Below are 15425 nucleotides of genomic sequence, written 5' to 3' on the forward strand. Positions count from 1 at the left end.
TTAAACTTACCTACACCCAGAATTCTGCAATTCAGGTCTACTGCTTCTGAGGCAGCTTCTATACACATCTTAAGGATCAATTCTATTCTATCCTCATAAGTTTTAGGGTTCAGTTGTATGTATTTCTTAACTATTTCACCCTAAGAGAAAAGAAAAAAACCATCAAATTCTAATGTTTTCTATGTATTCTTCTGTAATAAAAGTGCTGTTTCCAACAGGATATCAACTATGGCACAAAGTCATAGACTACGTGCCATCAAATCATCAATTCTTACTGACCACTCAGAAACAAAACTGAAGAGATGAGACATGTATTCCATGTAGCAAGCAAATATTATTATAGGTAGTCCTCAACTTACAACCATCCCTATGGTGACCACCTGGGAGTTGCAGCAGCCCTGAAAAAAGTGACTTATCACTGTTTTTCACACTTACGACCATTGCAGCATCCCCCATGGTCATATGATCACAATTCAGGCATTTGGCAACCAGCATGTATTTATGATGATTGCAGTGAACTGGGGCCATGTGATCACCATCTGTAATCTTCCCAGTGGTTTCCAACAAGCAAAGTCATTGGGGGAAGCCAGATTCACTTGAGGCTGTATGAGTCATTTAACAACTGCAGTGATTCACTTAACCATTGTGGTAAAAAAAAAAGTTGTAAAATGGGGTAAAGCTCACTTAACAACTGTCTTACTTAGCAATGGAGATTTTGGGCTCAATTGTAGTCATAAGTCGAGGACTAACTATATGAAAAGAGAAGTCTTTCTATGTGTCTCTGCGCTTTTCTGGCCAGACAACCACATGCCCAACCTCAATCTCAGCTTATTGCCTGGCCTGCAAAGGGGATAAAAATGGTGGAGTTAATGCCTTTTGCAATAAGAAAGGAACAATGTAAGACAATCCTGGTTTAAAATATCTCATTTACCTCCACAACAACAGGGGTAGGTTAGGGTGAAAGAGAGTGAATGGGCTTTAATCACTTTGCATACAGAACACCAAAACATCTGTTTTATATATATATTTTAAAATGTTTTATTTTATAGAGAATTGATATCGATCAGTATTCATTGGAACATTGTGTTATATTCTACATATTTTCTCTTTTTCTTCCTCCACATTGTCTTCTGGTATGAGTTTTCCCCCCCACCTCTGAATATCTATTTATTACCAACATGCTACCCTCTTACAAGAAGCTGCCACATTTTAATAAGACAGCATACAGGGATCGGGTGCATTTTTAAATTATTATACTACTTAAAATTATAAGTGTGTTATTCTCAGCAAGACACCTCCCTGTGGATATATAAACCATTCTTTTATGGTTTATTTATGATTTATAATTACCTTCATGCTGACAATTGCTACTCGGAGATTCGTTCCACCCAGATCCACTGCCAGTGCACTCTGGGTTTCTAAGATGTGATCAATATCTTGGGAAATATTTTCTTTTACAGTAGGAAAGCAGAATTTCTTTTGAAGGGGTTCTTCAAGGTCAATAGATTTAAGGAACTTCAAAATTCTTGGAACAGCATTTCCATCGCCATATATTTTTGAACTGTAACATCAAATGGAAGAAATTATAACATTTTAAAATAGAAGGAAAATATCTTACAAGCCAAACATATACATTCAGATTGTGAGTACACTAAGAGAGATGCCAGGAGGGATAAATCTTGAAAAAGTTATTTAAAAATTGTCCTTGAATATATTTACAACATTAAGCTAGGAATGCTCAGCATGGTGCTGGGATAATTAGTAAGACAGAAATTAATGCTTGTATTTATTTTCATTGGAGAGGAAGACATGCAACCTCCTATCCTTCTGCGAGTACCTGAAGACTGGCCTTTTTACTATATTCAAAAGGATTGATTCCCAAGTAAATGTGCAGAGAATAGCTATCTTACCTTTTAATTTTAATGTTAATAGAACAGAGGTGGTATTCAGCTGGTTTGCGCTAACCGCTGGTGGAAATTCGGCTAAGGTCACCAAAATGATAGCGATGGCTGGCTGGCCACGCACCCGAACCGGACCCCCAGTCACCGTTCGCTCACTCGCTCGCTCGCCCCGCCCACCATGTTCACGACGCAATGTTCTTCGAGCACGCACATCCCATTGCCTCACAAATCCAATGGGATGTGCATGCATGAAAAACATGGCAGTGATGGCAGCAGCTTTTTCCATGGCTATGAAGCTTGCCGGGTTGCCGCCCCCTTCCCCGCCAGCCTAGCATCTCCCAATTTCTCCAGGGTTGCCACCACAGCAGGGAGGGGGAGGGGGAGGGGGAGGGGGGGACACCCCGGGACACTTTGCAGCCATATAGCTACGAACCTTATTGCCATGCGCTCAAAAGCCTGATTGGGCTTATTATCAGAGGATGTTTTATTTTGGGGAAAACAGGGTATATTTGCTTTTTTTCCCTTGTTCTTTGGTATCTGTCCTGCAAATTCTAAATTAAGCATCGATGCACAGATTAATGCAACATATGAATAACTTGTTCTTAATTTAACTTGCTTATTTATCCCATACTAAGGTGTCCTCAAGGAGAAAGAATCCCAGTTCATCTGAAGGAAATTTCAAGAAGCAAAGGAAATTGGAAAGAAAAATGTAAGCACAGTTGTGATTATGTGATCTTTCACTTAGGACTACTTCATTTAATGACAAATGCCCCAACCAACTTCTGGCACTAAATGAGGACTACTTATAATTGTGAGCCTATATAGAAAAAGTTATCTACCATAGGATGCCAAGTGCATGACATAAACTAGGTCAATAATTCTCAAATCACAGACACTTTATCAATCCTATTGTCAGATAGCAGTCACAAATTCCTGGGGCTGTCTATTATCAAGGAAAATTAAATCAGAGACGTTCTGAACTATAGGTCATATATTGTTATGCAACACAAAGTTCTAACTTTTCCATTATAACTTTTTAAATCTGTGACGCTACTTGTTGTACACTAAACTTTATTTTTATTACAAATAAATAGTAATAATTAGTATCTGACTGTAAATAAATTGTAAGCTAGTCTATTCCAGATCATACCCATTCACCAATCAAGAGTCAATATGCTATAAACCTACCTTAAGGGTGTCCATGAAAATAAATACACCACCATATCTATTTGTAATGAAGTACAAAGCCAGCAAAAAAGATTGGCAATCTGTAAAATGACTATCGGGGGGGAAATTGCCCATTTGTAAAATGCTGCAGTAGCAGATGTAATGCTTTTTGCCGTTCCTACAAGCTTCTTTTCCTGAACAATGTTCGTTATTACCTGGATTCATTTCCATAAAAAATGCAGCCATACATCATTTTTATTCTCTTGGATAACTTGTGGAACACCTCAGGGTTATAAGAGTTTTCTCAGAAATCAAGATGGTGCTAGAAACTAGTGTTCTGTAGGATGCTAACTGTTTTAATGTAAAAAATACCTATAGCTGGGCAGGAGTCTGGGATTTGCCAAGAGAGATATCTATGAACAGTCTTCTCTAAGTTTCAGAGGGAAAAAAAGGCAAGCGTTTTTTGTTTTTTTTAATGTATGGTAGTAGTAAATCTGAAGCAAACAAATATACATCAGAGAAATGAATTATGCAAACTGTCTACTCTGTAGGACAACATTTTTTAATACAAAGATACCATTCAGTTTATCACACAACTGCTGTCCCAATGCCATCATTTAGCCTATTTGTAATAAACTGCTGTTTTGAAAAAATTGCAACATTTTCCTTGGTACCTTAATTTTTCTTATACTCGCTTGTATGGCTTTACTCACCAAGGATATTGTTTCCCAAACTGGATGTACAAAGCTCGAAGTATCTTGTCTTGGGAATCAGCATCCCTCACGTGAAGAACATTCTCTCCTCAAAAAAAGCAAAAAACACCCCCAGAACATTAAATATCATATGACAAGAAACTGAACTTAAAATGAAACATACTTGCTTAATAGAGAAGAACTGAACGCTGGACAAAAAAATAGTTTGAAAATCTGACTTCGCTACTTTTGCATTGCAGCAAATATGTTAGCATAATTATTTAAACAATTAAATGTCCTAAACATCAGTTTCTTTTTCTGTATTTTAATTATTGTTAGTTGCCTTGATTTCTTGGTTGAATAAATAATAAAACAAATTACATCTGTGTTCTGGTTTTCATATACGTTGACAAGATGCATATTTTAAAATACCATCTGCAGAGCTGAATGAATAAAAGGGTATATTCATAAAAAACACAAAGCATAAAATGTATTTTGCTTTTATTTTGGTTGATGGACAAATAATGCATTTCATTATATTACCACAAATCTTTCCAGCATTCTCAGCCTTAACAGAAATTAAAATATAACCCTGCTTATTTTGTCCCTTAACTGCACAAAGCAATTACCCAAAGAAGTGCACTCTGTTAAAGAATCATATAAGTAAGCAGGCTCCCTGTTTCACAGGAAGAGAAAAATAAACACAGAAAAGAAAACATTTTCTCTAATTTTACCTTGCTTTTCTAGGCTTTTCTTCTTGATCATGAATTACAATGAATTACAATTTTAATCAGCGCCCTGTTCAAGCCAGAAAATGTTTTGCTTCCATAAAGTTAACTGCCCACCCCACCCCGCCCCTCAATTTCCATCAATAAGTTGAGTGAGATTTCTCCCTTCCAAGTTTCAAATTCTCTTCTCCATTTCCCTTGCAGCTTTAGCAGTTTGGGAAAGAGGGGAGAATGACAACTGAATTCAGGAACTAAATTAAATAAATAATTAATTAAATAATTAAATAAAGGTTGACTCAGCCTTCCATCCTTTATAAGGTTGGTAAAATGAGGACCCAGATTGTTGGGGGGGGGGCAATAAGTTGACTTTGTATATAAATATACAAATAGGATAGAGACTATTGCTAACATAGTGTAAGCCGCCCTGAGTCTTCAGAGAAGGGCGGGATATAAATGCAAATAAAAAAAAAATTCTACTGGAAGTCTTCGCCTAGGCCTTATGTTATACTATCCAATCAATCATCATTCTTTAGCCACCTGACAACCTTACTGCTCTATGTTGCTAAAGTTGCAGGACATAACCAGTGATAGGTTTCAAAAATTTTTTACTAGCGGTTCTGTGGGTGTGGCTTGGTGGGCGTGGCATGGCTTGGTGGGTGTGGCTTGGTGGGCATGGCAGGGGATGGTTACTGCAAAATCCCCATTTCTTCCCAATCAGCTGGGACTTGGGAGGCAGAGAATAGATGGGGTCGGAGCCAATCAGAATTTTTACTACCGGTTCTCCGAACTACTCAAAATTTCCACTACCAGTTCTCCAGAACTGGTCAGAACCTGCTGAAACCCACCTCTGGACATAACCATAAATCCTCCAACATAAAACCATGTACATCTGCACCAGCATATATTTACTCGACAAACATGGAAATGCCGAGTACTAAGAGACAGATTTAGTGCAATGGCAGTGCAATGTGGAAATTAGCCTGAACACCAACAACATTTTGGCTCACGGCTAAGCACTTCGTCATATTCAGGAAGAAAGCCTCTTTTCCACACTGCCAAGGAAATGTTAGCTACAGATAGTCCTTGACTTACAACCATTTGTTTAGAGACCGTTCAAAGTTACAACGGCACTGAAAAAAGGACTTACAACCAGTCCTCACACTTTCAACCGCCGCAGCATCCCCATGGTCACATGACCAACATTTCAGAGCTTGTTAGCTGGCATGTATTTACAAATTTACAATGGGGATCATATGATCACCATTTGCCACCTTCCTAGTAGCTTTTGAAAAGCAATATCAATGGGGGAATCCAGATTTGCTTAACCACGTGATTCTCTTAACAGCTACCGTTATTCACTTAAGAACCATGAGAAAAAAGGTTGTAAAATCAGGCATAATTCACTGAACAACTGTCTTGATTAGCAATGGAGATTCTGGTCCCAACTGCGGTCATAAGTTGCAGACTATCTACAGCAGGGGTGACAAACTCAAGGCCCAGGGCTGGATCTGGCCTGTGGGGTGTTTAGATCTGGCCCGAAGGGCCACCCTAGAAACAGCAAAGGACTGGCCTGCGGCACCTCTGTCAGCAAAAATGGAGCCTGGGAGGGTCACACGCTGCCCTCCCAGGCTCTGTTATCAGCTGTGACGGCCGATTGCCGCCCTCTGCCAGTGAAAATGGAGCTCGAGGGGGTAGGCAGGAGCCTGTTTTCACTGGCAGAGCACTCAGGCCACCACAGATGCCCCTGACACGAGTGACATCAAGCTGGCCATGCTCAACCTGGCCATGACCACCCAGCCCACCCACCCCAAGGTCAAACACAACTCTGATGCGGGCCTCAATGAAATTGAGTTTGATACCCCTGATCTACAGTGTATCAATTCTACATAAACAATAGCTTTCAGTTTGTCAGATACTTCTCTCCACCCTACAGATTTCAGGTTCCAGTTAAGAGCATGACTACAGTTATCTTATCTCTAGTATGAAAAATGCATGTTCTTCTTTAGTCTCACTGAAGAATTTGACACGGCTACAGAAAGTTTTCAATCAAAACAAAGAAACCTAGTGTTAGGCCATTGTTGCCGTTTTTAAATACCTGTTTCTCTCCCTATCTGACGGGTTCCAAGATTGATGACAGGAGTTCCAAATGCCCCAACTTCTCGTACACCACAACTGCTGTTCCCAATCATGCAGCCTGCATGAGCCAACAGCTGGATGAACTGGTCAAAGGGGACATTTTTTACTGCGCGGAAATTTGGGTGATGCTCAATACCTTTCTTCCTCATTACCCGAACCATTTCTTTGCTCCCTAGGATAAATAAAACAATAAGACTTTTAATGTATTTTGAATACGCGTCAGAGGACTATGAAGGGATATAGAAATTATTACAAGTCACTTTGCATAATGAAATCAGAAGATAATCTTAACACTGATCAATTATTGCAATTCCTTTTCAAGATAATCTTTATGTCAGGGTTCCAAGTAATATACCCATAATAAATGGAACTCCGAGGCAGGTAGATTCCTCAAAGAACTGGTTTATTAGATATATTATATTGGAACAGGCTGGTGAAAACCGACTCTGAATATTCCCACCGTTTTCACCTAATTAAATGTAAAAGTTTTTCTCCCTTCCCCAAACAGTCGCATGAGCCAATCATTGTGTCTCCCAGTTGCCTGGTAACTTCACTCCTCTTCTCTCTGACAACTTGTGGGAATGTCCTTGGTTCCCAAGAGAAAGTATTTTGTTTTGGCTACAAACCCCATCTCTCTCTCTTCCCCCCTCCCTATCCTTCAGCTCCAGTATGGCAACACTGAAGCTCAGAAAATGGCCTCGCTCAGGCCAACTTCAAGGTTGACACGTCATGTACCACATAATGCATATTTATGTAAGAAATGTCTGACTACGTGGGCAGAAAAAAAGGCTCCCACAATTCAGGAGTCTATTTTTAGCTTTCAAAAAGGCATTCCCGTTTCTAAAAATCTCTAGTGTTGATAGGAACCAACCCAACAGATACAGAACTTGGATCTGCCATGTAGTCTTATTCCTGGATTAGTTACTAATCATATATTCGACTTCAGAATAAAAGTTAGAGGATGAATGTGACTTAGATTGGGAATTAAATCTCTCTTTTATGAGCAAAACAAATGTGCGCTTAAAGATGATTTAAACTTTAGATGGGGACCATGACACTCCATTTTACATAAGAGGATAGGAATCTGGGGGAGTTCTATAAAGGATCGGAGGACAGAAAGGAAGCTGACTAGGTGGCTCAGTGGCTAAGTCACTAAGCTTGTCGATCAAAAAGGTCGGCAGTTCAGTTCGGCGGTTCAAATCCCTAGTATAGGTCTCCTGTGTGAGCAGGGGTTGGACTAGATGACCTCCAAGGTCCCTTCCAACTGTATTACTGTTACTGAATATTCATTAGAGACAGTTCTCGCTTAATGATCACCTGTTCAGTGACATTTACATTATGATGGTGCTGAATAAGTGGTACTTATGAACCGTCCTCAAAGCTCCAACTACTGCAGCATCCCTGTGGTCATGTGATCACAATCTGGAGGCTTGGCAACCAACTCGCAATTACGACAATGCAGTATCTCACAGTCACACAATTACCATTTGCAATCTTCACTGCCATCTTCCACAAGTAAAGTCAATGGGGAAGCTACCAGGATTTAATAACAGTGCAGGATTTTCTTCATAACATCAACTAAAAATCCCAGAACTGTTGTCACTAAGCACCACAATCATAAGAATTGCACTTTACAACCACATTGCCTAGTGATCCTAATTATTGTTGATAATCAAGGATACCTGTATTTGTGTCAAAAAGCGAAAGGATAATCATCATAGCACTATCGCTTAAATTTTATACATATTTTTACATTTCTAATACAGTATGTTAACATATTCATAACGGTCATATCGCTCACCTGCATCAATATTTGGGAATAAAATCAAAGTCCTCTTGTTAAAAGAGATGAGGGCATCCAAAGTCAGTTCAAACATCTTTACAGAATGTTTAATGTCTGTGGTCACAGGATGCTGTAAAGCGATTATATACTCTTTTGGCTTCACGCCTTCACCTGTGAAAACAAGGTAAGTGTCCTGTATGCATGCATACACACTTAAAAAGCAAAACTAAGTTACAAAAAAACAGCAAGCACAGAATTCATTTAAAGACCATGGTGCTCTCTTAATGACATTCGGGGGAAAAAACAGTTGTAATGTCAAATCTAATCACGTGATGCCTCAATTTATGACCAGTCATAACTCCACGCTCAGTTACAACTGCTAAGTCAAGGACTACCTGTAATAAGATCACCTTTTCACATTCTAATGTGAAAAGTATACTGATTAGATTAATCTAGACTTCTGTTCCATAGTGCAGCTGGGGAATTTATATAGTATAAATTCTAATATATAATCCAAAGACAAACATTTTTGGTACGTCAAACCAAATTGTAACTACCAGTTGTAACGGCAAACCCCAACAGGTGTCAGATAAACCTCTTTTTGCTATGTGCCTGGGGTTATACAATAAGATTATGGGGCAATACCAGTTTGATGGGTTGTACTCTGCTTCATGATATTGCAGCCTTACATATACATATACATACACAACTCATTTACCTAACCACATCCGAATAATGCTCATATAATCCTTATTTTTGGCAGATAGCAGCTTATCATACGAAGGGCATCCTGCCAGAAGGATGCGATCGTGGTCTTCACACATAGAGATCAAATGCTGTTCTGCACTTCTTGTGCAACACACGTGGTAATGAGCCAGCTTGGTAATGGCATGCCTGATGGAATCATCTATGGTCCCGCTGACTTCTCCACCTTCAATATGAAGAATTCGAATGTTCATTAAGGCAGCAGAGGTAGCTAACGCTAAAGCATCAAACCGGTCTCCATGCACTATCATTATGTCAGGTTTCAGGCGATTGAGCACATCGGGCAACTTGACTAACGCAAGACCAACAGATTCCACCATAGCTGCTTCATCTTCTCCTCTTACTATTGTATGTAATCTGGTGTGGATGTCAAAGTCATCTTGTTCAATCATACGGTAGGTATTTCTGAAAAGAGGGAAGAGGAAAAGTGCTTAGACTGCACTGACATACACTTCAACATCGAAGTGACAGATTCAGTATGCTAGTTGCTGAAATTAATGGTAGAGTCAATATATTTCTCTGACAAGACAATGATTGGTAACATGAACAATTTTGATCCAAAACAATTTAACAGTAATAGTAATAATAGTAATAATAATAGTAATAATAATATGACTGCGGCAAAAATAGTACCAATAGTAATAGGTACCTTCAATGCAATCCCAAAACATTGACAAAATCACATCAGTCAATAGCAAAAGGCAGCTTTGCTCAGAATAGCTTACATCCTGAGATGATATCTGTAACTTCATTAAATATCCACATCTGCCTATCCTAGATCCATGGGAAGGACTCAACTAGTGGATAAAAAATGTCAAATCCAATCTAAACCTCTGGCTGACTGTGGAACCACCCATCATCATCATCATAAAGTATTATTAATAAACCATTCTTTAAGGGCTGTACAGATAATCCTTGACTTACGACCACAATTGAGCCCAAAATGTCCATTGCTAAGCAAGACAGTTAAGTGAGTTTTATTCCCATTTTACGACCTTTCTTGCCACAGTTGTTAACTGAGTCACTGCAGGTGTTATCAGGTAGTAACATGGTTGCCAAGTGAATCTTGCAATCTTACAATCTTACAATCTTACAATCAGAAGGTTGTAAAAGGTGATCACATGACCCATGGACATTGTAACTATGATAAATAATGTTAGTTACCAAGCGCCTGAATTTTGAACATGTGACTATGGGGATGCTGCCACAGTCGCAAGTGTGAAAAACTGTCATTAGGTCACTTTTTTTCAGTGCCGTTGTAACTCTGAATGGTCTCTACACATAAGTCCAGAACTATCTGTATCTACAGTGCCTCCTCCAAGATAGGTATAGCAAGCATCTGTTAAGTCTCATGACACCTGTTCCCAAATAAAAAGAAATGTTGACTTCAGAAATTATTGAAAAACGCATACATTTTAGCAAATGAAGAAACATCTCTTCAAAGATATCTGTTGCAAAAATGAAGAACTGGGACAGATTATCACTGGTTTCTGTTCCTATTTTCAGAATCAGTACAGCAGAAATTGTATCATTGTTGAACCTAAAAAGATAGAGATCTGAAGTATGGATTCCTGGTAAGCCAGCTTGATATTATTATAAGAGGGGAATGATCCAAATATATAAATTGGTTCTTATCTACTTTGACAACTGCATGAAAATTTGTAGGATCAGCACTTATTCTAAATCAATACAGGTAAACTTCATTTAAAGACCAGCCGCTTAAAAACTGATCAAAGTTAAGACAGATTTTTTAAAAAGTTACTTATGACTCAGAATTACAACTGCTGTCCACTCACTTCACCCACCACCCCATGATCACATGATTTGGGGATACTTGACAACCAGCTCAAATTTACCACTGGTTACAATGTACCACGGTCACCTGACTATGATTTGTAATTTTTTTGCCAGTTTCTGGCAAAAAATGCCATTCAGAAGGATTGATTTGCTTAATGATAAGGTGGTTTGCTTAATGACAATGTGCTTAACAACCAATGACTTGCTTTACAACCATCATAAAAAGGGTTCTAAAGGTGGTGACCAAAATGACTTACAATCAAAATTCCAGGCCCAATTATGGCCATTAAGTGAGGACTATCTTTGAACCTGGAACAAAGAAAACAATCTTAAGAAAACCCATACCCACCATTCCAGTTAAGCATGTTTGAAGAAATGAAGTATGCCTCTTACCCATAGTCATCAATCAGATGAGAACCCAGAACTACAATATCCAGTTCAAAGAATTGTGGTTCTGCCTTAAGGCCAAACATAATTGGAGCCAATTTTGAATAATCTGCTCTGTTACACGTAGCAACACAAACCCGAAGTTTCCGATTGTTTCCATTCTTCTCCATTACTTCCTTTTGTTTTTGCTTAGCAAGGGTCTTGAAATAAAGCTCCTGGAATATAATTATACAGGGATTAGTACACTAGGAACATGTAGAGTATATTGAATGCAGTAATGGATTTATATAGCAGCCTTCTACAGCCCTCTCTAAGTGGTTTTCCAAAGTCGGCATATTGCCCCAAACAATCTGTGTCCTCATTTTACCGACCTCGGACGAATGAGTCAACCTTGAGCCTGGTGAGATTTGAAGTGCCAAATTGCAGGCAGCCAGCAGCCAGCAGAAGTAGCCTGCAATACTGCCCTCTAACCACTGCGCCACTTCCTATTTAGACAAGAAATCAACTGAATTTTGGGACAGAAATAAACTTTATATCCAGTGTAAGTCAAAGAACTGTAATGACACAGGAGTAGAAATTTCTCCCTAATAGATAATCAACTGTGACAGGCACCATTTGGAATGACTGCAATCGAGAAGACCCTACATTCAGGATAATAGATATGCAAAGAAAAAAATTATAACATAATGCATTTAGAAGTAAAACTTAGTTAAATGGAATTTCATGTTTGTTCACAACATATTATTTGTTATATAATTTGTTGTTGTTGTTGTTGTTAGTTGCGAAGTCCTGTCCAACTCAATGCGACCCCATGGACATTCCTCCAGGCCTTCCTGTCCTCTACCATCCTCTGGAGTCCATTTAAGCTCACACTGACTGCTTCAGTGACTCCATCCAGCCACCTCATTCTCTGTCATCCCCTTCTTCTTTTGCCCTCAATCTTTCCCAGCATTAAACTCTTCTCCAGTGAGTCCTTCCTTCTCATTAGGTGGACAAAGAATTTCAGTTTCATCTTCAGGATCTGGCCTCTAAAGAGCAGTCAGAGTTGATCTCCTCTAGGACTGACCTGTTTGTTCGCCTTGCAGTCCAAGGGACTTGCAGGAGTCTTCTCCAGCACCATAGTTCAAAGGCCTCAATTCTTTGGCACTCAGCCTTTCTCATGGTCCAACTTTCACAGCCATACATTATATAATTCCATGTGATTTTTCCCATAAATAATTCTTGTACCAGTGATTGAGAAATACTTGCTCCATAATTCTCCTCCACACTTTTGAAACTATGAGCTACTTGAATATAATTAGACCAACTGAGGCTAAAGTATACAGTATATAACTTAGAATTAATACTTTCAGTAACACTAATGGATGAATCATAATGAGCTGAGGTCAAATTCACTTTAAAACCTCTAGACATTGAAATTTTAAAGAATGCTGCCTACAATATTTTTAAAGGTTTCCAAGTATTTCAAGTTATTAGTTCCAAATACAGTAATGAATAGGGATTTTTCAGTAATCAGTTTATGAGTCCATTGAAAGCAGAAGGGGAAAAAGGAATGATTATTCTCTTATAAAACAATATATGATCAGTTGAAAAAGGAAATTTTGGAATGAAGATTAAATTACTCTCTAATTGATTGACAGGATTATGTCATCAAGTCTCAGTTTTTTCTGCTACTGCTACGAAAAACTACATTTTGTAAGGTGTTTTCTACTTTTAAAAAATACATCTGTAATTATTTATCTGTCACTAAGGTTATTTCTCATGCTAAGTTTTTCTGAAATGACAGGAAACAGCAACATAGAACAATTCATATTTTTGCTAGCTTATAGAAGGAAAAAGATTTTATCTTGTTAGTTCCCCAAAGATAAGAGAATACAGAATTCTCACACCAATCCTACACAGCAGGCCTCATCATACCACAGCTATTTGAATCAGATATAATTTCCTTTGTGTAGCACAAATGCTTAAGATCTTTCTAGAGTATTACATTTTCTTTTGAATTTATTTCTTTAAATTTGGAGGAAGGAGCTCCTCTAATCACAATTCAAATTTTTGTTTTACAGTACTAATATACAGAAATATCATTTCCTTTACCATGTGGAAAAGCAGCTATAAATTTGTAATAACTGAACAGCTTTCTATTATAGTCTATTAAGAAAACAACTTTTCAATCCTTTCAGTGAAGCAAAATATTTAACATGCGAAATCTCCAATTTTTTGGTGCCTACGTACAAGCCAAGACAGTAAGGATTTTTTTCCTCTCACTCCTACACATTTCACTAATATTTATTCACTTTATTGAATTTATTAAGGCCTTCCAACTCCAAAATGTCTTTGGATGGCCTGACCCTGAAATAAAGGCAATGTTGTATATTTGAATAAACATGATTCAGATTCTGAAATGCCAGATGTTAACTGACCAGCATTTATGATATAAAGTGCTTACACCAGAGAGCATGTAACCGAGAGGCAAGATTTATTTTCTCTTAAAGGAAAAGGAAAATAACTAGATAACAATTTTGGAAATCCAAAGATAATTTTTCCTACAATTCATACAACCCCTCCACAAGAATGCTATAATTGTATAGCTAAATTATTGCGGTTTTATTCGAATAAGGCAGTCAAATTTGCTTCAATCATTTATTCTACTTTAATACAAAGAAACCTTACTTACCTCTGCTTTATTGTGCAAGTAAAGATTAAATATTAGCATTCAGTGATATCTGCCTCAGATTTAGTCCATCTAAGTACTCAATGAGTAATTATTAACTCACAAATTACTGTTCTAGTTTTATGTCGTTTCCTAATTTGATATATGCCATATAATTAAATTAACCCTTTAAATAAGAAAGTATGTTAAAATATTTGGTCAATTTAAATGCTGAACGAGCAATGGAATGCAAAATAGAACTCCAACAGCTTAGTAGGAAATTAAATTCTATAAAGTAGAAAAGCAATGGAAATAAAATATGTATACTTTCTGAACCTGTTTTTCACCCTTCATTTCATTTGGTTTTCTTAAGTGTCAGACATAATATCTCTGCAGAAGGAAAATAAGGACCACAGGATAGACTGAACACATGTATCACTTAATCTACTCCCGAATGCAACCATCACAGATGTTTTTTCTGATTCAAATTGCTATTGACTTGTGTTATATATTTTATCCGTCATGTTTGGTTGCAATATTTTTATTCATTTGATTTAGAGAAAAACAACTTTAGAAACTATTTAGAAACTGCAATCGGTGCACATTTTTCAGACTACAGTATTTTACACTTAAATCAACTACACTGACTTCCAACTTGTTTAAAAGCTAATTCATAAGGATGGCGTTTACCTGTCTCTTAGGGCCACTAATATTTGAAAGAATAGCTCCTCCCTGACTGCATCTGAAGTGAGGTTTTAAAAGTTTTAATTACCATAAAAAAATTGTGAGGGTCTGGTTGAAGGAAACCTGAGTTGTTTTCCATAGCAGCACCTACATAGTATAGTACCCAAGCCCCAAAATCTATCTCATGGGTATCCAACCTTTTGGCTTGCTTTGGCTGCATTGAATGAAGAGGAATTATCTTGGGCCACATATACAGGTAATCCTTGAATTATGACTACAATTGAGCCCAACATTTCTATTGCTAAGTAAGACATTTATTACAGGAATTTTACGACCTTTCTTGCCACATTTGTTAAGCGAATCACTTCAGTTGTTAATTTAGTAACAAGAGTTGTTAAGTGAATCTGGCTTTCTCATTGACTTTGCTTGTCAGAAGGACACAAAGGGGGATCATATGACCCTGGGATACTGCAAAGATCATAAATATGAGACAGTTGCCAAGCCTCTGAATTTTGATCACATGACTACGGGGATGCCGCAATGGTCATAAGTGTGAAAAACAGCCGCAAATCACTTTTTTCAGTGCCACTGTAACTTTGAACAGTCACTAAATGAACTATTGTACGACAAGGACTACCAGTAAAATATATAATATAGTTAATGTATATAAATCACATTATGTTAAAAATTTACCATCTTGTGAGGGCCACTTTATTAGTTGTCTAAGGCCAAATG

At 37.8% G+C, this 15425-nt stretch overlaps 1 protein-coding gene across 3 annotated transcripts in view; it reads right to left on the minus strand.

Moving 5' to 3' along the window:
• The window catches only part of GNE (glucosamine (UDP-N-acetyl)-2-epimerase/N-acetylmannosamine kinase), a 52441-nt gene that overhangs the window by 10382 nt on the left and 26634 nt on the right, over positions 1 to 15425 (minus strand). For 2 of the 3 annotated variants that reach the window (XM_058166206.1, XM_058166207.1), the window contains exons 2-8: positions 11363 to 11571; positions 9126 to 9577; positions 8426 to 8578; positions 6584 to 6796; positions 3782 to 3869; positions 1351 to 1561; positions 11 to 140 (exon numbers count right to left, since the gene is read on the minus strand). In XM_058166206.1, coding sequence (XP_058022189.1) covers positions 11 to 140; positions 1351 to 1561; positions 3782 to 3869; positions 6584 to 6796; positions 8426 to 8578; positions 9126 to 9577; positions 11363 to 11571 — 1456 coding nt within the window. Of the gene's footprint in view, positions 1 to 10; positions 141 to 1350; positions 1562 to 3781; positions 3870 to 6583; positions 6797 to 8425; positions 8579 to 9125; positions 9578 to 10584; positions 10713 to 11362; positions 11572 to 15425 lie in introns of those variants that run through there. The other variant, XM_058166208.1, reaches the window with a different exon arrangement.

This window comes from Ahaetulla prasina, chromosome 2, assembly GCF_028640845.1.
Source record: "Ahaetulla prasina isolate Xishuangbanna chromosome 2, ASM2864084v1, whole genome shotgun sequence".
Lineage (NCBI taxonomy): Eukaryota > Metazoa > Chordata > Lepidosauria > Squamata > Colubridae > Ahaetulla > Ahaetulla prasina.